Source organism: Balaenoptera musculus, chromosome 10, assembly GCF_009873245.2.
Source record: "Balaenoptera musculus isolate JJ_BM4_2016_0621 chromosome 10, mBalMus1.pri.v3, whole genome shotgun sequence".
In the NCBI taxonomy this organism is placed as follows: domain Eukaryota; kingdom Metazoa; phylum Chordata; class Mammalia; order Artiodactyla; family Balaenopteridae; genus Balaenoptera; species Balaenoptera musculus.
In genome coordinates, this window is record NC_045794.1 from 5395537 (window position 1) to 5418915 (window position 23379).

General features: G+C 45.1%; 1 protein-coding gene across 3 annotated transcripts in view; it reads right to left on the reverse strand.

The window, feature by feature from the left end:
- Positions 1-23379, reverse strand: part of ANO2 (anoctamin 2) — a 344349-nt gene that overhangs the window by 19591 nt on the left and 301379 nt on the right. For all 3 annotated transcript variants that reach the window (XM_036865660.1, XM_036865658.1, XM_036865659.1), the window contains one exon: positions 16860-17005. In XM_036865660.1, coding sequence (XP_036721555.1) covers positions 16860-17005 — 146 coding nt within the window. The remainder of the gene's footprint in view (positions 1-16859; positions 17006-23379) is intronic.

Below are 23379 nucleotides of genomic sequence, written 5' to 3' on the forward strand. Positions count from 1 at the left end.
GCCTTGATTACCTGGGTTTAGGCTAAAATAACAAAGAGGAGTGGATTACACTCAACAAGATGGCATCCAGAAAGGACATTCCAGGACAATCTGCTTAAAGAAGAAAATAATATATCAGGTGGGATAGAGTGGACTGGCCAGGATTGGTGGAAAAGCTCTTGATGGAACACAATTTGTTATTCAGTTATTTAAATTCTTCAGTAAATATATCTACCTTCCTGTCACACACGCACACCCACACCCCGTCACACACGATAACGTCCAGATCCTTGGTGTGGCACTCAAGACCCTTTGTGATCTGACCCTAACTTATTTTTCAAGACGCTATGTGCTCCCCACCCACCCCCTGTGCTCAGGGCTGATACTGAGCTGGGGTGTTTGTAGATCAAGTCGGCCTGCTTTCCAACCACTTCAGAACCATTTGGACTTCCCCAAATTCACCAAGTTTCCCATACTCCTGAGCCTTTGTACGTACCGCGGCAATCTGTCAATTTCCTTCTCTTCTTGTCTGCTGGATGGATTACCATTTATGTTTCAGGTTCAACTCAAACTTAACCTTCTCCATGAAGGCTCTCCCCTACCCCGCTCCCCACCCCTACCCCAGGCAGAACTGGGAGCCACGGGCACCTCCCCTCCTCACTGGCATAATGCCTTGCATGTGTCCCTCTACTTGTTTATTTGACTTGCTCCCTGGACGGCAACCCCCTTGAAACCACGGACATTTTTGACTCTTTTCCGAGGTCCCACAATTTTGTGTGGCGCCCGAACCAGAGCAGATGTTTAGAGGTTATCTTGTTTCATAAACACAAACTCATTGTCACCAATGCTGTAAACACAAACACGAAAAGAGGCAGACGGCTAAAATGTGTGAATGGAAATCATTGTGCTTAGTGACGGGGAGCGAGAGGGGGCCAGTTAGGTTCTAACACATCCACATGGCACTTCTCAGCGCTGTCACGCCCACAGAAGGGTTCGAAGAAAGTTGGTTGTAAAACCAGTCAGTTAGGAAAGTCTAATTCTAATGAAAATAACTATAGCTTTTTTTTTTTGGAACTTTCTATAATTTAGTAAATTTAGAAATTTTATAATATAGTCTGCTTAAGGCAGCAGTCCCCAGCCTTTTCGGCACCAGGGACCGGTTTCTTGGAAGACAGTTTTTCCACGGATGGGGTGGGGGGATGGTTTCGGAATAATTCAAGTGCATTACCTTTACTGTGCACTTTATTTCTAGTATTATTACATTGTAACATATAATGAAATAATTATACAACTCACCATAATGCAGAATCAGTGGGAGCCCTAAGCTTGTTTTCACTTGCCACTCACTGATAGGGTTTTGATATGAGTCTGCAAGCAACTGATTTATTACGGTCTCTGTGCAGTCAAACCTCCCTGCTAATGATGATCTGCATTTGCAGCCACTCCCCAGCGCTAGCATCACCACTTCAGCTCCACCTCAGATCATCAGGCATTAGATTCTCACAAGGAGCGTGCCACCTAGATCCCTCGCATGCGCAGTTCACAGTAGGGTTCGCACTCCTATGAGAATCTAATGCTGCCGCTGATCTGACAGGAGGTGGAGCTCAGGCGGTAATGCGAGCGATGGGGAGCGGCTGCAAATACAGATGAAGCTTCCCTCACTTGCCCTCCGCCCACGTCCAGCTGTGCGGCCCGGTTCCTAACAGGCCACGGACTGATGCCGGTCCGTGGCCCAGGGGTTGGGGACCCCTGGCTTAAGGGGATTAAAAGCTGGGGGCTTAAGAACCCTCCCTGTCATGAACCGCTAATAAGCAACGCAAGGGAAGGACTCAGGAACAAGTTGGCGTGAGTTTCTCTTCACTCGGGAGGCGGTTACTGAAAAGATTCAGCTAGAAACAGCCCATTAATATAAACACGTAGGTAAAAACACCACGGGAAGGTCATCGCTGTTTATTTCATCAGCCTGTATCTCCAGCCTTTGCCCAGTGATCCCCTTCTCCTAAGGGCAAGGGAAGACACTGCACAGCAGTGAGTGTCTGGTGTAAAAAGAATTGCCCAAGTGTTGATGGACCACGTAAACAGGAAGAGATAACGAGAAGAAGGCCCGTGAGCTGGTTCCTTGGCATGGACCTCTATTGCCTAGGAAAATAGTAGCAGTCTTTACAGAAGTATAAGAAGGTTCTCAATGTCCATCATTCACCACTTATTCATTCATTCACTCATTCATCCAACAAGCATTTATTGAGCACATCCTAGACACTGAGCACCGTGCTCGTTGCTAGGAAACAAAGATGAATAATTACTGTGTCATCCTTCCAAGGGCTCATAGGTTGCAGTGGAGAAGATGGACATGTAAGCAAATCCTGGCTGTGTGTTGGAGTTAGACCTCTAAGGGCAGCATTAACAGACTGCAGTGAGTACCAGGGCAGGAGTAACTCACTCTCACCGGCGGGCCCGTGGAGGCTGCAGAGACTCACGACCGCTGGGCTTCACTTGAAGAACAAGTCAAAGAGGCATCTGAAGGTTTGCTGGATGTTTGGTCATTAACATCTTTCCTGCCAGTCACTCATCCAAATTCACAGACTACTTAGGAAATAAAGACAGTAAGTGGAATTCCCTTTCAATCTGCATAGGGTCACCTGGGGTTTATATAATGGATCAGATTCAATTCAGAAACCCTGGGAGTCATAACAGGAAAGACTAGCCTTGAAGCCACGGCTTGAGTATTAAGAGTTTACTGCCTACAAGTCATCACAGCACCAGGACAGATCAGCAAGGCACGTTTTCTCCATTTCTTTGTGATTAAGGGAGACTGGGTCCCCTCCTTTCCTCACTCCCACGTGAATTGTGAAATATTAACTCCTTCAGCTGAAGGAGGGAGGACCAATGACTTTCTGAGAGTCCCACTACTCAAGAACTCAGAGTCTAGTTGTAACAGCTGATTTTAGGTTGATAGTAGGATACAGACCAGTCCATAAGCAGCCCTCTTCGCTGCCTTGGGAACAGAGCTTAGGGTGGTGGGAGTCTTCAGACATGAACCCCGCTGATGGCTACAGAAAACGGCAGAACATGGTTCTCAGCCACACGGAGCTTAAAGGCCTGGAGACTACGGTCTTCTGGAAGAATGTGCCCATTGCTCCTCTTCTATCTCTTCTGAGAAAAACTCCACACCCTCAGAGGTCACGAAGCTTCAACCAACAATTCCTAAACACCTACCATGTGCAGGCAGAATGCTCTCTGGTTCATAAAGTAATCTTCAGTGTCAAGTATTATTATCTCCATTGTACAAGTGAGAAAACAGCCTCAGAGAGGTGAAGTAATCTTCTCAGGGCCACACACCCAGAAATCAATGAAGCTCGGAAACAAAGATAGCTTCTGACGCCAACCAAGTTCAAGGTCCTTTCACTGCACCAAAATGTACATATTCAACCCTAAGGCAACAGCACCCCTTCCCCCTGCCTAGTCACTCCCATGCATTTTAGGTTTCCTTTATTGGATCTTCTCTGATCTGCTCTCTTTCTGTCAGAGAATGAACTTTTATCGATACCAGCATCCCCACCAATCTGTACAGGTGTTTTCCCTCCCCAGAGTGTCTTCATTCTCGTACATGTGTCTTCTGCAGGGGGCACACTGCAGCTGAACCTGATGTTCTCTGTGCCATCGCTCCTGTCTGCCCTGCATTTGTGGCACCTCAAAAATCTTACATCAGTTTCTTAAAAGTAGAGAGAATTGAGTTTGTGAGCTCTACTGATTCGTTTCTGATTTTCAGAGAACCACCTGGTGAATTTCCAGCCAATGTTTATTGAGTGAACAAATGAATGGCCTGGCTTACTCATTCCTGTTTACTTTTTCCATCTGCAAAATGGGATGTGAGGGCCAGTTACCCACGCGTCCTTCCTCTCATCCATCCATCCATCCATCCATCCATCCATCCATCCATCCATCCTCCCATCTGGGCTGGGGTAATGCAGTCAGTGAGGTGGAAAAGCAATGAAAATAGTCAAGGCTGAAGAGAAGTTCCCAAGCAACAAATCCCTGAGAACCTTTGTTTGCCCTTACCTCTTCCCAAAGGGCTGGGGCAAAGTCAATGAAAGGAACACATAAGTAAGTTTACGGTGTTTTAGAAAGAAGGAAATAAAGAACAGAGAAAGGAAGGAGACACAAATATGCAAACTCTAAGGACCCACAACTGGGCTGTGGTTGAGCAACAAAGTTCACTCTGAGCTTCCTGGTTGACAGAGCAAGAAGAGAAATGGGAAAGAGAGGGTTCTCAGTATTTTAACCTAAAATACTGCCTTCATTCATTCACTCACTCACACAGGCATTTCTCGAGCACTGACTGGGCATCTCCTCTACATCAGGAGCCTTCCAGGCACGGTATCCAAGTACACTCTTGCCTTTTCTCTTAAGTCTTCATGGGGAAAGGGGCTCCTAGCACAGACAATGACAAGCAATGTGTGCTTCAAAAGAAAAGGAGAGACTTGACCTGCAACTCACCCTCCTCCCCAGAAATACCGGAACGAGACCCTAGATGCTGCCTGAATTACGTTTAAATGGCATTTGGAGAAGACGGCAGGTGCCTGATTATCCAGTGGGATGACTCAGTTTGTATAAACAGGATGGCTCAGGGAAAGGAATTTCCTGATTCTTTGAGCCATTGCCTTTGTAACACACACACCCGGAGTTGTGTGACAGAATACAGAGGCTTCAGCGCTGATGCTGTACAGATAATCTGGAAAATTTCTTCACTTACAGCTAAGGCAGCCTTGGGACTGGTTTTCCACATCAGTCTCTTTTGGAAACTTGGAAATTACCCAGTGTGGTCCCTACTGTCCATGACCAAAGAATATGAGAGCTGAAAGGAATCTTGGGTGTCACCTGTCATCATTCTCTCTGGAGCCTCAATCTCTTCTACTCTTTATTTAATAAGTGACCACGTTTACTTGACCATTTCCATGGTGGGCTACTCAGTGATGCCTGTAGCCAGCTCTTTCTGTTGTTCTTTATTCTCTGGCTCATTTGCAAGTCACTGAGACTTTGGGATATTTGTTATAAAGCATTATCATACTAGGAGTTGACTATTACATGGGGTATTTTGCCTGACCTACCCAGATAATTTTACAAGTCCATCCATTTGTATTGCTGAACGAGACCTGCCCTTAGTGGGCTAGCATCCCCTAATTAAAAGCACCTCAAAATAAGGAATCTTGGCCCCTGGGGGGAGGGGGAGGAGGAGGCAGACTGTCCCAGCTATATCAATACATCCAGGCTGTCTGGAGAGCTTTGAAAATGGTGATATCTGTAGTATCTAATTATCACTTTGTCTTCAAGGTCCTCACTACAGGATCACCTCTTTCATTCTTTATTCTTCTTCCTTCATCTTCAAACTTTTATTGAGCACCTACTGTATGCCAGGCCCTGTGGTCAGGTGTTGTGAATAAGACACAACAAGAAGCTCCCATCACAATTTAGTGAATAACAGGAAGCTAAGTTGTTGGCCTTCAATTGCATCACTTATTTATTTGATAAAATGGTGATAAAACTTAATCAAGAGAGTCTTTTGGAACTAGTCACCAAACTCCTCTTAGAGGAGTAAATTCTGGCCTACGTTTTTATGCCAAATTCCGCTCTGTAGAAGTCAAAGGCTGTGAGCGTCCGGAGGCCTTAGCTCACAGCTCTTAAAGCAACTAAAGAAATTCCTCTCGTCAGGCCTTGGGGAAAAGTCCACAGCTGGGCTGTGAGGGGTCTGTGGCGAAGGCGCTTGAAGCCCGCTCTGAGGCGGGGGCCGGTGATGATTAATGTCACGGCTGCTCCCGGGCCAGCATTCTTCCCTCCCCTCCGAGCCGGGGAAGGGGGATTACCCTTGAAGTCCTTAGTAAGCTCTTCAGGAAAAGGGTTTGATACTGGAGATTCCCTCGAAAGCTGACCGCTCCCCTCCCAGGTTTTGCAGTCTAATCCCTCCCTCTCCCTCTTGGGTTTCTCTTTGTCTGGAGCCAGCCCATTCCCCACCACCCAACCTGCCCAGACGGGGCTCCCCACCACCACCGCCCCCTCCTCGGGCCGACTCCCAGCCTCCCCTTCGCCTCGTGGCCCCTCCCCCCAGGCCTGCTGGGCCCCAGTTCCAGCTCAACTTAGAAAAATGTAAATATAATACATCTCTCCCTGCCGCCTCCCTCTTCTGATGACCTGCCTCACCATTACAACCAACAGGCCCCGAGTGGGCTCAGTGTACTTCCTGTCAGCATGGGTGGTCCTGGGGATCACAGGGAAGGAAGCTGACAGCTGAGAGCAGGGCCAGGGATCACCGTGTCAGGCACACCAGAGGGAGTGGGCAGCTTTGGTTTCACTGCTCTCATTTTTGTTCAAAGCCCAAGACAAGGGCCTTTCTGGGACTGGGGAGGTCTAGCCCATTGGGACAGAAAGAGGAAACCTCACTCTGCCCCATGCCTCCACTGAAGCCCAAGTTCCTATTGGTCCTGATGGGATTCTCCTGTGGAATGGTCTGGAAAAAGACTCTAGTCTCAGTTCCACTAATGGGTCTTCGGGGTGACCCGAAGCAACTTGTATCACACCCTGGGCCTCTTGGTTTTGAGATGCACTGTCGAGCTGGTACGTATGAACTAGGATGTCAGCACCAGAAGGGACCCTGGGGGTAATCTGGCCCAGGTAAGGGGCCCTGGGGGTCACCTAGTCCAGGAAAGGGACCCTGGAGGCGATCTGGCCCAGGTTAGGGACTCTGGGGGTGACCTGGCTTGAAAGTCTTAATTCTTATCAAGACACTCGATGAATGACGATTCTGCACCCCACTTGCTTCTGCTGGGGTAGTGAGGTTTTGTGCCTGCAGACACCTCCCTGCTCTCTCACTCAAAACTAATCTAGCAATGTGAGAAGGTGAGGGTGACACTGACCCTGTTTTACCTTATGCTTTTTGAAATATATTAGCAGTAGTAGCAGCACATTACTGGTGACACATTACACAACTGGTTAAGACCGCAAGCCAGTGGGTTGCACCTCTGCAAGGAAAAATTCATCATGTGGTCTAATTCCCTATGATGCTGAGGAGGAAATGAGGTCCAGAAAGATGTTGTGACGTGTCCAAAGTCACCCTGCTGGATACAGGCAGAGCCGGATTCACATCCAAGACCCCTGAAGCCCTGGGAAGGTGGGAAGGAGAGATACTGCTCCCTTTACCTTACAGGGATCATCTGAAGATCAAAGGGGCTTTGAAGACAGGGGTGCAGAGAAATAGGAAGTCATGGTACGATTGCCGTTGCCAAGCCTTAGGTACCCAGGGGGATGCAGAAACTACTGCCTCCAGCAAGGTTCTGACATCTGGACTTCTGTCTTCTCTCCCACCTTCTGTCTTCTTTCCCAGCGCACTACCTGTGAGCAGCATGGACGTGGACGGGCTCACGTTACTCCTTCTCCTGTTTCCCTGGCTTAGTCCCCGGAAAGGAGCTCATAATAGGCCTGGGGTGGGGGAGGGGAGAAGGCAGCCGCGAAGGGGAGGGGGAGAGGGGGCGTGGAAGGAGGAGGAGGCAGAGAAAGAGAAAGAAGGATAACCGCCACTCTTGATAATCCACTCACGGGATTATCAGCCTGTTTATATGAGAGTGGACGCCAGCACCACTACAAGTAAGATTGTTTCAGCCCGGATAGGGCAAAGCTAGATAAAGGGTACCCTCATTTATTCAGTCACCCCTTTGCAGACTTCTCCAGTGTTTTCAGGGCCCATGCAAGGCCCTGAAATTAGCTTCCAGTAGGGTATGGCTGTCTTGGGAGGCGGCTTGTCTGAAAACCTGGGAGGGAGGGGGGACTAAAATACTGTGGACGGGGGGAGGGGCAAGGGGAGGGAAGGGAAGGGACCCTTTGAGCAGGAGGTGACACAGAACCGGTTTTGTCCATGGGGGTGAGAAGACACAGGGAATGCCAGGGCAAGGGGCACAGACACGGTCAGGCAGAAACAGAGTGACGTGTGGGTTGTGGGTAAGGAGCGCTTGGTGGGTTCACTCTGGCGGCACTAAGAATGTGTAAAAGAATCTCAGGGTGAATAAATGGAAAAGCTGCCTCTCCAAGGCCTTGCTCAGGATGTGGGCACGCTAGAGGCTTCTGAACAATGGATGGTAAGACCAACACCACCGTAGGAAAAGAATCAGAAGGCTGTAGGGAGACGCTGGCGGCTGTGAGTGGTGGCACTGAGGGTGTGGCAGGGAAAGCACCAGGGGTAGGAGGCTATAAGAGGCTGAAGGGAACGGAAGGAGCAACTTCCAGAAACACTCCAGAGAAAGACCAGCCCTGCCAGAGGGGAGGCGTGCAGACAGCAGAGTGAACGAACAGTGATGTCCCGGCTTCTGAGCCAGGGGCCTGGAGGGTGGCGAGACCATAAATGTGGTAGAGAACCCGGAAGAGAGTCACGGAACCAAGTCTCTGAGCAGACGGGCTGAGAAGTGTGTTCCCCGAGATGCAGTCTCTTCCTGGCCTCATCTGAAGTCTCAAAACAAGCCTGAGGTGGCAGCTGGGAGACAAGAGTCTTGTTCCCAGTGCAGAGTCTGTCCTGCCCCTGTCGGCACTTTCTGGGGGACCCAAGGAAGCTTGGTGGGTGAGCAGTCACAGGCCGGGGGCAGAGGAGAACGGACAGCCCTCGGTCACGCACCTCTGCTAAGGCACAAGGCAGCCAGAGACCCCCAGCCTCTCAGACGCAAGCAGAGGGGGCTGCATTTTTTCTGTGACAAGGAGGCCCTTTCCTGTAACCACTGGCCCATCACTCTCTGCCTCTAGACCCTGAGGTCCTGGAGGGCCCGGACCCCTTTGTTGCCTCTGTGCCCCGAGTGCCTGCTCGGGGCCTGACACAGTATTGCCCCCGGCGTGGAGGGGAGGGGTGCTGCAGGGGCCAGGATGTGAAACTGGGCTGAGTTTCAGTGCAAGTCTGGGGGCAACACCGCCCTCTGCCCACTTCCACAGGGATCAGTGACTGCACCCCTGAAGGCCAAGGAGCAAATGAAAACCAGAAATGACTTTTCTTGGAGGGAAACTCCGATGATACACGTGTCTCGCTTGGGTCTTGGGAGATGAAAATTGCTGCATATAAAAAATAATAAAAAGGACTTCCCTGGCGGTCCAGTAGTTAAGACTCTGCGCTTCCACTGCAGGGGGCGCGGGTTCGACCCTGGTCGGGGAAGTAAGATCCCACATGCCGTGCAGCGTGGCCAAAAAAAAAAAAAATAATAATAATAATAATAATAAATATGACCACCATGAAATGGGAGGCTGGCCCAAATATCACGGGATAAAGAGCAAGGAGGCCTCAGTTTCTCTGCCATGGAAGGAAAGGGAGTGGGAGGGCCATTCCTTCAAGAAATAGTTTATTGAGCCCTTACTATGTTCCAGGAGCAGGGCTGAGTGCTGCAGGCAGACAGGAGTGAGACTCAGTGTCTGCCCCAGAGCGCTGCCATTTCCTCCTGGGCCAAAGAGGGTCCAGGAGAAGAGAGGAACTGAGGATGGGAGAACTGAGGATGGGAGAGCAAGAACCTGCAGCAGCAAATAGGCCAACACAGGCCGGGTTAGACCCCCCAGATGTGCACACCTGGGTGTCCTCAGATGCTGTGCCTAGGGGGTCTGAACTTCATCTGCAAGGACCTCAGTAACTAATGTTGAAGGATTCTACGTAGAAAAGATAATACGTTCTGGATTGCGTTTTAGAAAAGCTATTTTAAAAGCTGGGAAGGAAAAGGCAAAGAGGGAGTGGAAAAAGAAGCAGTTAGGATGTATCTGCAGTCATTCAAAGGAGGAACGGTGAGGACTTACATGGAAATCCAAAATTCTTAGTAGAGACTGTAGACCAAGAAAGCCACCCTGTCATATCAGTAAACAAAGGATGCTGGGGCCATCAGGCCATCAGCCACTGCAGTCCCCATACTGTGCACCCTGAGGGGATTCGGGATGGGAAAAAAACCAGGATACTGGCCCCAGAGAGCTGAGGTGCATATCAAAGGAACGATTTCAATGAGCCCAGACTCCTGCATCTTCCTGTACAGTACTGAGAAAAGTGCTAAATTCATTAACTTAAGATGTCTGCTTTTTCCTTAATTAACAGTAATCTTTTGATGCTCCAAATACCTGGTTTTTTTTTGTTTGTTTTCTTGTTTTTTTGCAAAAGTCTCCCAGGCTTAAAAGTCCTCCGCATGCCTGCCGAATAAAACATAATTCTCAACTCTTAGGCGGTGCGATTTTTTTTTCAGTCGACAAGGCAAAGCCAGTGAGGTAAGGAGCCATGGATAAAAAAGACTCTGGATCACCCTGAGCAGGGCTCTCCCCAGCTAGATGTGATGCCAAGTCAGAAAGGAGTCACGGAAAAGAAGTCAGGGTCTACACCAATTCATGGATGCGTCTCCTGAATGCTGAAGTTCAAATGTGCAACTTGGTGAGACAACTTGGATGCAGCTGCAAGGGTGTAGAGGCCCTGGTCTCTGGGGGGAACCTGTCCATGCGTTTCCATCAGCTAGGTCATTCTTACATGTCTTGGTGGGTATATCCAGAGAGCAGGGGAGACTGACAGCTCTTGCCCCTTCAAAATAACAATCTGACTTTTACTCCTTATAAATAAGGAAATGTGCAACCACCAGTGCACCTCTTTTTCTATTCAGAGTTTGACAGAACTGTAAGCTCAAGACTAAGAGAAATGAGATCCCCTGTCATGACAGGAAGAAATTCATCTCCTCACCCACATGAATGGCCTGAGGGCCTCAAAGCTTGGGCTGCATTTAAGAAACCAGAGGAGGCTCTAAGAGGGATAATTGAATTCCTGAGTCAGGAAGACTATAGTGATTATTTTTTGGATGACTAGAGGAACAAACATTTGTGGGTTTGAGATAAACAGATGACAAAAAGAGCCCATCTGAGATGCCAGACTTGACAAGCAGGGCCCTAAGGCCTTTGTGTTCTCTGGAAGGACAAGCATCTTGGAATGTTTATATCTCAGGCTTCTGAGTGTGATTCTTGGGACTGCCTTGGAATCTCGTACCCTCAGTCTTTAAACATTATTGTCTGATCCTACTGCCTGATGGGATGGGAGGAACCTCCAGGGCTCACTACATGCAGGGGCTTCAGACTGTTTTTAGTCAATTCCTAGATTAAAGAGAAAGAAACCAGACACTTGACACTAACAATGGCGGCTGATATTCACTGAGAGCGTATCCAGACCAAGTGTTTTAACTACTCCAGATTCATCTCCTAGTTTTCAGAAGCATCCTACAAGGTAGGTGCTATTTTCATCAAAAGATGCCACTTTTCAGATGAGGAAATCTGGCCTGGCTGACTTGAAGCCTCAAGCCATGTAGGACAGGAAGCCTGGCAGTTGACCCCAGAGCCCATCCCTAACCACACGTAGCCTACACTGCTAGAGGAAGTCATCGTTTGGTAAAGTTTATTCTGCAGCCTAGTGTTTGATCGTACATGGGATCAAATACTCCCTGAAAGGGTGAAGAGGATAATCCAGAGATACTAGGGATGAAAGACATCTAACTCAGAAACACTGTCCTGGGACTCGCCTGGCAGTCCAGTGGGTAAGACTCCGCGCTGCCAATGCAGGGGGCCCGGGTTCGATCCCTGGTCAGGGAACTAGATCCTGCATGCGTGCTGCAACTAAGAGTTTGCATGCCACAACTAAAGATCCCACATTCTGCAACTAAGACCCAGAGCAGCCTACATAAATAATTTTTTAAAAAAGAAACACTGTCCTTGTACTTATAGAAAATATAAAATAAAATAGTCATGTCTCTAAAATGATTGATAACTTAGCAAAATGGCCTAAAGGGTTCTGTGAGTTTCTGTGGAACCCAGCATGGAAAGCCCATGTGTGGTCCAGGCTTCCTCCCCCGAGACAAGGCTGAATCAATATCAACCTGAATTGCTGGAGAGACTGTCCTGGTCTCTAAACTTGTTCCTCCCTCTGGGTGCCTTATAAATGTTTCATGAGTGAAAGAATGAATGAACAAATGAATGTGTCCACCTGTGCTTCCTCATTCCCTCTCTATTCCCCTCCTGCACTAGCTGCCCATTTTCCTCAAGAGAAACAGAGTTCAAACATAGTCACAGCATTGACCAAGATTTTACACCTGCTCCCTATGACCTGATGCAAAATGCAAACTTGTCAGATCCCCCTTACAGTTCTCCAATAATCCCTGGTCTTTCTCTGTTCCCTCCCTACTCCAAAACCACCATTTGCTTTGTCAACAGCTACTCACGGCCATGAGACTCTTTGGACTTGCCCGTCTTCTGCCTTGGAATGCTCTCCCTTACTCAAATTATTAGTAAGTAGACGCTCAGAATCAGAAGGGACCTTGTGGATCAAGTCCAATCTCCTACCTGGAGTGGAAACCTCTTTAGAACATCCTTGACCCTCCATAAACCAAGCCCTGCTTTGAAAACGATCCTTCATTTTCCACTTAAAATTATTAAAAACTTACCTCTGTTAAGAAACTTTCCCTCATTAATAAATAAATGCATTCATTCCCTCACTCGTCTTTGTTTATCAGGCACGTTGAGTGCCTGTCACGTGCCAGGGAATGTGCTGGGCTCTAGGAGACATGAAAAGTCATGGTCCTCACTCACTGCTCTTTAGATGGGTCTGCAAAAGAACAGCTATATGAGTACTATTACCATAATTCTGTAAGATACACCATCAGTGTGTGCACCAAATGCAACACTGGGACAGAAAAGCAAACAGTTAATGCTTCCTCTCAGCAGGAATGGGGCTAGGAAGACTTCACAGAGGAAGCACCGTGAAAAGCTAAGTCTTAAAGGATGAGTCTGGGATATTCAGGTCAACAGGTAGAATGAGGTGGGCATGGGGGCTGGGAATCTCAAGCTGACTGCACACTGATCTTTCTTTCATTATCACTTGACTTCAGGGTAATAAATAATTTGTACCCATTGGAAGAGTATTTCGTACATGTTCTATGGCGAAGGGAATTGGTCTAGTCCTTTCAGAAAGCAATTTGGTAAAATAAATCAAGAACCATACAATGGCCATTCTTTAGATCTAGCCATCACATCTGGGGGAGTATATCTTGAGGAAGTAATTACAAATGTGGAAAAGATTACATGCACGAAAATAATATATACTGGATTTGTGAAAACAGGGGAAAAATTGGAAAATGAGCCTCCAAGGCACTTCCTTGGAAGAAAGGTAAATAAACTATGATCCATTTATTAGAGGGTTGATTTATTATGCAGCTGTTTGTTTTAAATATTATATGACAATTTGGAAATATTTATTCATATAAGGCTAACTGAAAAAGGAGAAACGTGTGCACATGATCACAACTTTATTTTTTAACTCACAAATATTTAAAATACTTAAAGGTTTAAAATATGTGTTACTCTTATAGGAAAACATAGGCAGAAAACTCTATGACATAAATCACAGCAAGATCCTTTTTGACCCACCTCCTAGAGAAATGGAAATAAAAACAAAAATAAACAAATGGGACCTAATGAAACTTAAGAACTTTTGCACAGCAAACGAAACCATAAACAAGAAGAAAAGACAACCCTCAGAATGGGAGAAAATATCTGCAAATGAAGCAACTGACAAAGGATTAATCTCCAAAATTTACAAGCAGCTCATGCAGCTCAATATCAGAAAAACAAACAACCCAATCCAAAAATGGGCAGAAGACCTAAACAGACATTTCTCCAAAGAAGATATACAGATTGCCAACAAGCACATGAAAGGATGCGCAACATCATTAATCACTAGAGAAATGCAAATAAAAACTACAATGAGATATCATCTCACACCAGTCAGAATGGTTATCATCAAAAAATCTACAAACAATACATTCTGGAGAGGGTGTGGAGAAAAGGGAACCCTCCTGCACTGTTGGTGGGAATGTAAATTGATACAGCCACTATGGAGAACAGTATGGAGGTTCCTTAAAAAACTAAAAATAGAACTACCATATGACCCACCAATCCCACTACTGGGCCTATACCCTGAGAAAACCATAATTCAAAAAGAGTCATGTACCACAATGTTCACCGCAGCTCTATTTACAATAGCCAGGACATGGAAGCAACCTAAGTCTCCATCGACAGATGAATGGATAAAGAAGATGTGGCACATATATACAATGGAATATTACTCAGCCATAAAAAGAAACGAAATTGAGTTATTTGTAGTGAGGTGGATGGACCTAGAGTCTGTCACACAGAGTGAAGTAAGTCAGAAAGAGAAAAACAAATACCGTATGCTAACACATATAAATGGAATCTTAAAAAAAAAAAAAAAAAAAGGTCATGAAGACCTAGGGGCAGGATGGAATAAAGATGCAGACCTACTAGAGAATGGACTTGAGGACACGGGGAGGGGGAAGGGTAAGCTGGGACAAAGTGAGAGAGTGGCATGGACATATATACACTACCAAATGTAAATAGATAGCTAGTGGAAGCAGCCGCATAGCACAGGGAGATCAGCTCGGTGCTCTGTGACCACCTAGAGGGGTGGGATAGGGAGGGTGGGAGGGAGGGAGATGCAAGAGGGAAGAGATATGGGGGTATATGTGTATGTATAGCTGATTCACTTTGTTATAAAGCAGAAATTAACACACCACTGTAAAGCAATTATACTTCAATAAAGATGTTAAAATAAATAAATAAATAGGAACATTTTTATTTAAAAAAATAAAATAAAATAAATGTGGTTATTTAAAAATAACAAAAGGGGCCTAAGATATGGCACCAAAATGCTACCAAAAGTTGGGCTTGAATGAGGAAAGTTTTGGGAGACATGTTTCCTTATGTTTTCAAACTTTTTGTTTTATGGTTGTTTTGTTCCCTTATAACCTGTAAGTAGTTTGCTTGTTTGTTTAATCTATGGAATGAATTTCACTCTCTACAATCTTGGGGTGAACTTCTTCCAAAAATCACCAAGTCTTCTAGTTCTTGTTTTTTCTGTCTTCTCATTACTTGGTAAGTGCCCGAGTCTGAACATGACATAGTGCGTGTCTGTTTGGTGACAGTAGCTGACAAAGTACAGCGTGTTTTCCTATACCCTGCCTTCCTGGGGCCTCAAGACCATTAGGAGAAACAACAACACTTGACACAGCTTTTGTTTGTGCTACACACTCTTCTACGCACTTCACAGACATTAATTCATTATATATTGATACAACAATCCCATGAAGTTAGGCTTAGGACTAGGGTTAGCGTTAGCCACTTACCCAAAGCTATCCAGCTAGTTGGTGATAGAGCCAGGATTTGAACCCAGGGAGTATGGCTCAAGGGTCTCTGCTCTTAATCACTCAAGACAGGGAGCTTTGAAATAGCCAGCTCTCTGTACAGACAGGCAGACAGGCATGTAACACCTACACAAATTACTGCGTGGTTGTGGGGAGGGACTGGAGATGGAGGGTGGGGTTTGAAAGACAGAGCTACGGGGGTTCTAGCGTAAGCCCCTTCCCGAATGGAAGCCTCAATCTGGCAGCGATCTCTTTCTGAGAGGATGGCAGACGCAGAATGACATCTGAAATCTGAGCGGTCATCTCTGCGTAAATATGGGGCTCAGTGTTGGAGAGGGATGAGAGGTAGTCCTTAGCAAGAGGCAAAAAGCATCAGAGAGCTATGTGTTTACACAAACTGTGTCTTGATATTTTCTTTGTCTATTGTTCCTGAGGCAGACATAATGATTGTTTCTTCTCTGGGGCGTTTATTCAGATGACAAAGCTCAGGCTTTGCCTGGAATTTTAGAGACCCCAGAGCTAGAACAGAACTCTGTCGGCCATCTCATCTAGACCTTGTCCATCCCTCTACCCTTAACACACACACACACACACACACACACACACACACACACACACACACACACTCTGTCTCTCTCTCTCTTATGAAGACAGAGGATAAATATCAATTAGAAATAACGAGTGAGGTACGTGGTACACAGAGGCATTAGTAGCCCCCGTTAAAAGGAATTAACCAAAGAAGGCAGGAGTCATTATGCAAACACAATGAGGGTCCCATGATATGAAGTCCTGAGTGATTCTTTCATTGGATCTGACTCATGTTTCTCCGTTCACTCTAGATTGAGTCAATGTTTAGATGATATGTCTGCCCTCTTGGTCCTATGTTTTTAATTCATTAGTTCCAAGTCTTGGAAACAGGCTTCTCAAATATTCACCCCAGTGAAACATCAGGATTATTAATAAGCAGCCAAGTGTTTGAAGGCAGCTGGTCCAAGCTGGGCCACTGCTCATGATGGAGAACACGTGGCTTCCAAACCATGTCTGAAATGACTGTGTTCTATTGGCCTGCGCTGCACGCGCTCCTACTCTTAGGCCTCATCCAAGAACAATCAGACTATAACTAGAAATCTTCCTCTCACCCCCTACCCAAAACATCCCCACCATTTTTAGAGGAAAGCTGACATTTTACCCAGCCCTGCCTGATCAGAGTGAGGGGCTCTCCTATATTCTCCTTGTTGAGATTTTATATATCCTTGTCCCAAGTGTCAGAGGACTACTTTACTCTTTCTGAATGGAAATTCCATTCTTAAATATCATCAGACTTCCCAATTTGCCTCTCATGGTAGAAACCACGGGAAGGAACCTGAGAGACGACACCTGTCATTTGACAGATGAGGACAGGTGGCCCAAAAAGAAGAAGGCACCTTTTGAGTATCAAGTTGGTGATGAGACGCTCCCGGTTCTCAGCCCAGGGCTCCTTCTACCCACACCCTCCTCAACTTCCACGTGGCACTGAAGGCGACACTGTGTCGCCATGAAGCCTGGGAAGGAGAAGAGGCTGCCTCAGTTGTTTTCCTAACCCTCTCCCTGAGCCCTTATCTGAACCCACCCCCAGTGGAAGGAAAGCCCATGGGATCTTACTCATTTCCATGTACTCTGGCGTCAGTCCAGTGTATGGTTCCAAGCTGTAGTCTAGATCCCACTGCTTTGGATGCTTTGAACAGGCAGAGTCAGCTGCTCCAGGCTCTGTCTCATCTTTCATCTTCCGAAATAGTTTCTTTAGCTTCCTGGAAAAGAAAGGGACCAGTCACCAAAAGCCTCTGGAGGAGAGGGTTAGTGCTGCAGACAGAAAGGAGAAAAACAACTAAGTTTTGATACTGGAGCCATCTCTCATCTAAGGACAGAGAGAGGAACACTAAGGAGACTACTTTTCTCTTAAAGACAATCCCAGGAGGTCCTTTGTCTGGATAATAAAAGGATCATCCCACAAAGGACCAAGTTTCTTCAAACCCAAAGAAACTTACATTCTTCCTGCTGTTTGATAAGCAACAGGAGTGTTGGCCCTTCCTGTCAAACATTGAGACAGTCCTATTTTCTAACAGGTGATCTGTCCACCCTCTTCATGGGGAAGGGAGGGTGTTGAGAAAGTAGTAGAAAGATGCCATCTTCTCATCTCAAACATTTTCATGTCTTAATAACATGAATAGTGTATGTCCATTAAAGCCAAGCTAAACGTTGTCCACCATTGCTATGGGGTGAATTGTATCCCCCAAAATTCAGATGTTGAAACTCAGAGCCCCATTGTGACCATATGTGAAGACAGGGCTTTTAGGAAGTACTTATGGTTAAATGGGGTTATAAAGGTGGGTCCTAACCCAAAGGATTGTTTGCCTTGTAAGAAAAGGAAGAGACAGAAATCTCTCTCCACCATGTGAGGTCACAGTCATATGAAAGCCAGGAAGAAGGCCCCCACTAGAAACCAAACCCTGCCAGTCCTTACCTTGGATTTTCCAGCCTCCAGAACTGTGAGAAAACACATTCTGTTTGTTTAAGCCCCCCCGTCTATGGTATTAGTTATGGCAGACTGAGTAGACTAAGTCAAACCACATTCAGGACATTTTTGGTCTAGAATGATAACAAGATAATAATAGCCCAGCCTCTTGGGATTGGTATGAGGATGAAGTGAAACAGTGTTTATACCATCCTTAGCACAATATCTGGACATAGTAAGCATTCAATAGATGCTAGCTATTATTATTTTAATATTAAATGCTAAGATTAATTAAATGCCTGAAGGTACGATCTTTTCGTACCTCCCACTGATACACAATACACAGAGAACGAAATGAGGATAAGGAGTGAGGTCCCAATTCTGCTGATTGGTCTAAGAGAAAGTTTCTAGGAGACCGTGGAAGGAGAACTAACAGCAGAACGGTCAGAAGCATAAACTTGAAATGTTTAAAGGGATTGTGCCTATAATTGAAGGTTATTATTACCATTTTACAGCTGAGAGGGCTGAGACTCAGAGTGGCTGGGGGTTGCCTGCAGTCTGAAGCCTGGTATAAGGACCCAGGTCTTCTGGCTCTGGCCCAGGTTTCTTTCCCTCCACAATTCATGGTCAAGGTCTCCATGAAAGAGACTTGGGATTGACACACGGAATTCATGAGAGCAAGAACCAAAAAGAGAAGGGGAACCAAGAGGATGGGAAGCAGAAGATCAACTTTACTTCCCATGTGAGTCTTCAGCCACCGCTCTGTTTAAACTTGCTGTGGCTATTGCTCATTCAGGGAAAATCTGATTGTCTTGGTCTTTAGCTTATAGTTCCTGATAATTATAAGTTGAAATCTCAGCTCTTCAGTCCCTAGTGTGTGACCCTGTGCAAGTCAAATAATCTCTTTAGCCTCAGTTTCCTCCTTAATAAATGAAGATGATGCTAAAAGATAGGTCCTAGAGTCAATTCAATGAGATAAGGTATATAAAGGCAATTTAATAGCAACCATGCTTGGAACAAGGTAACTGCTCAATAAATGTTAACTATCATTAATGTAAAAAAACAAAATAAAATAAAGGGATTGTAAAGTCCATGCTCCATCCGAACGCAGGAATCCTCCCCACACACACATCCTCACACAAGACCATCCAACCCCTGTGTAGCTATTTCCAGAGGAGCACTCACGAAATCATTAGGCATCTCATTCTATTGTTAGAAAGTGTTCGGGCAAGTAGTGGGAATCCCATGGTTCAAAATAATGTTTTGATTGGTGCCTTGTCTAATACCACTTGTCATCAAGAAACCTGTAGTATTGTGGTATGGGTAAAAGTCTGATCTTTGATGTCAGGGAATCGTTCTTTAAAACCTAGTTTTACAACTCAACAGCTATATTTTCTTGGGCAAGTTATGAAAACTCCAGAAGCTTTAGTTTTCTTATCTATAAGATGAGAAAATATTAAACTAGCCCATTGGGTCAGTTAAAGGAGATAATCTATGTAACATGCTTAATTTAGGGCTTGGTACATGTCAAGAGCTCCATAAATATATCTATCATTGTCCTTATCATTGTCATCCTCATCCTCATCATCACAGGAGGATCTAAAGAATGAGTTGAGATCCATATAAGCAACAGTAAAATAAAATATTTCATAATAAGGTAGCAAGCAATAATTCTGTGATCACAAGAAATTAAGAAAAGCCTAGATGGAACCTAAAGATTCTGAAGCCAAATAGTATGAAGTGGCTGAGACCCTGTTTGTGAGTCGGGACAGAAGGACAGGATGAAGAAAAAACATAAAGAAAAGAGAGACAAGAAAAGAAGGAAGGAAAAGAAGGGAGGGAGAGAGGGAAGGAGGAAGGGAAGGTCTAGAACCAGAACTCAAATTAACACTTTTCCGCCAAGTACCAGTAATCAGAAAACTCGGCCACATCTTTAGTAAAGAATAGTAAATGGTTTTAACTAAACATGGAAAATTGAACACATGCATATATCCCTGTCCACTTCTGAAATGCTACTAAAATGATAGTGAATGAATTTTAAAATGTATAAAACCACGAGGTTAAAGAAAATAGTCATGAATACAGTAGAGTATGAGAGATATTAATGACTATCTTGGAAGATGAACAGTGAATGAAGGAGTTAGCAAAGCTGTGATGGCTGAATACCAAGTACCTACAGTGGAAGACAGAAGGGAAAAGCAAGTCAACTCATGCTGAAAAATCTCAGAAAGGCTCAGGAATTGCAGGCACCAGGTATCACCAAAGGCAGGAGGTAGGGATTAGTCAATGCACTATTAAAGGAACAGTAGACCCTAATCTCTCTGTCCACCCATATTGCCCAAGTGACCACCACTTCCCAACAACAACAGGAGCAAAAAGTTTATTCAGAGAAGAAAATGAACCAGGGAAACTCTGGATGTGACATAAATCCAATAAAATGATAGGAAGTTAAAAATCAATAACCTCTTAGGGAAAAAAGAAAATAGAACTAAAGACAAATATATGGGCAAGAGGAAAGAAAAGAGAAGGAAATTAATCAATCTATGAACTTCAACATTTACGCAGAGAGAGAAGACAGAGAAAATGGTGGGGAAGAAACTACAAGAGAAATATAAGAAAATGTCCCAGAGGTGAAGGATATGCACTTTTTTTAAAAAAAATTTTTTGGCCACACCGCACGGCATGTGGGATCTTAGTTCCCCAACTAGGGATCGAACCCGCACCCCCTGCATTGGAAGTGCGTAGTCTTAACCACTGGACCGCCAGGGAAGTCCCAGGACATGCACTCTCTGATTGTAAGGACCTACTCACCAAAATGAAGAAAGAAAAGGACCTCCACCAAAACATATCACCTTGAGATTTCAGAACTCTAAGAAGAAGGAAAAGGATTCTAACAGCTTCCAGGTCCAGAAGGACAAAGATAGATTCTCTAAAAATTATAAGCAAAAGGATATTAGAATTCTCAACATCAGCCCTTTACAATAGAATACTCCAGGGAAATGTATTAACATTGAGAAGGCAAATGATTTTTAGCATAGAATTTTATACCGAGCCAAAGTATACAACGAGTGCAAAGGCAGAATAAAGACATTTTCAAACATGCAAGTTTTCAAAAAAGATATATTTCTATGCCTCCATTCTCATGAAGTTCCTGGAGGATGAATTTCACCAACCAAGGATATAAAGCAATAGAGAAAACAGTATGGAATCTGGCAAAGAATCCACCAGAAAAACAAGTGTTGGACCTAACAGGGATTGACAGCTGTATGGAAGGTTTAGTGAAAAAACACTTCTGGTCTGAACAGGATAATGGAGGGTTCCTAGAGGATGGTCTCCAGGAAAAAATACATGTGACCAATAAGACATCTGATGTGTTTAAAAAGAATGAAGTATTGCTACTGGCAGCAACATGGATGGACCTAGAGATTATCATACTAAGTGATATAAGTCAGAGAAAGACAAATATGATATCACTTATATGTGGAATCTAAAAAATAATACTAATGAATCTATACACAAAACAGAAACAGACTCACAGACATAGAAAACAAACTTACGATTACCAAAGGGAAAAGGGACGGGGGAGGGATAAATTAGGAGTTTGGGATTAACAGATACAAACTATTATACATAAAATAGATAAACAATAAGGATTTACTATATAACACAGGGAACTATATTCAATATCTTATAGTAACATATAGTGAAAAATAATCTGAAAAAGAATATATACATATATACGGCTGAATCACTTTGCTGTACACCTGAAACTAACACAATATTGTAAATAAACTGTATTTCAATTTTTAAAAATGATAAAGCAAAACCAAAATAAGAAATAAGAAATAAAAGACATCTGATGTGTTTAATGAGGTAATTAAGCTGGGAAAGTGGACACTTAAACAAGTGTCACCAATATGGTATAATGAGTATTATAAAGGGAGCGATTTAGGGAATCATGGGCAACCTAACCTGCAAGGTTTCCCTGGGGAAGAGCTGTGTAAACCAACCGAAGGATGAAAGATGATAGAAGCAGCGTGGGAAAGTGAGAGAGAGCTGTGAAAGGGGAAGGTGTGTGTTCTAGGCAGAGGGAATTATTTGTGCAACAGCCAAAGACAGTGCAAGAATGGTCACTGCAGGGACTAAAAGGAGTTCAAAATGTTCGGAGCATAGAGTAGGAGAGAAAGTGATGAAAGATGACTTGAGAGGTAGCACAAGTTCATGAAGATGGCCTTGTAAGCCATCTGGATGCAGGGGTTCAAGTGAGAGATCAGGGTAGCAGAGGCCAGGATGATTGCCAAGGACATGAAGGGAAGTAGACAGATAAAGACATGCTGAGGAGGTGGGGTTAAGAAGCTGGGGGGGAATTGCAGTTGGGAAGGGAAGATGAACCAAGGATGACCCCCCAAAGCCCTTGGCCGTTTGTGTGGATGGTGGCAGAGTTGGCTAAGCTGGGGGACACAAGAGGAGAAGGGGAGGAGAAGTTGTTGAGATGGAGGGTTCCACGAGACAATTAAGTAGGGATGTCTAGTAAACAGTTATATGTGGTCTAGAGCTCTGAAAACAGGTCTGGGTTGGAGCTAGAGACCCAAGAACCATCATGGAAAGAACAATGGAAACTCTAGCAACAAATACCTCCTGTGGGTGGAGTGGAGGGGAAGGAGTCTTCAGAGGGCAAGGAAAGAGCAGTCACAGGAAGAGATGCTCAACTGTGAGACCCTGTGGCAATGAAGGCCAGGGCAGAGGACAGCCTCAGGAAGGACACTGCAGTCGGGAATGCAATACGCTGTGGGTGGGTCCAAATATCCACAAATAATTCTTACGAACCTCTCCTTACCAGGAGTTTCCCTCCTGGAGATCTCAGTGCCCATTCAAAACATTAATAAAGGAAGTCCCTCGAGAGCAGGATTTAAGGGGAATCCTGCACATTGTATAACACACAGATGGGGCATTTGGAAAACTTCAGATTATGATTCCTACCGTATGATGCATTCGCTTGTCAAAATAACTCCTTTGATGTTACCCTCGTCTCCTTTTCATCTGCTCTTTCTCTGTCTCTTGTTAATGACAAGTCTGAGAAACTCCATCCAGAAGCCTCCGAGCCTTTCCCCTGCTTGTGCCCCACAGGTTCACCCTGAGATCACGGTGACTGTCGGTCACGCCTTGGCCTCCTGGCTGCAGGATCCAGGCCCCAGGAGTCCTCCACAGACCCTGGCTTCACAGACCTCGAGCCTCGTGAAAGAAGGCAGAAGCAAGCCTGCCATGGGCCGAAGAAGAGAAACACATCAACCTCAGAGCTGTGTATTCCTCTTCTTGACACGGGACAGGATTCAAATTTGTTCCTTAAACCTCTGATTCACAGCCATATTCCACTGTATTGAGGGGAACACACAGCTTCCCTTGCCTGTGATGGCTTTAAAGAGAGACTGTTTTATGTCTTGAAATACAATATTTATCACATTTATCAAAAAAAGAAGAAAGTTTATGAAATCTTTCTGGCTGTGTGCAGGGGTATATTGTGGCTATTTTGGGGTGTGATCTGGTGTTTCTAGCAAGAATAGGGACTGGGAAACATTTTGCCAGTGGAAGTATTAATTCATCAGCTCTGTCCATCTCAGACGTCGCTCAGGAAAGAATCTGGCACCTGAAAAAGAGCATTTACCCTTACAC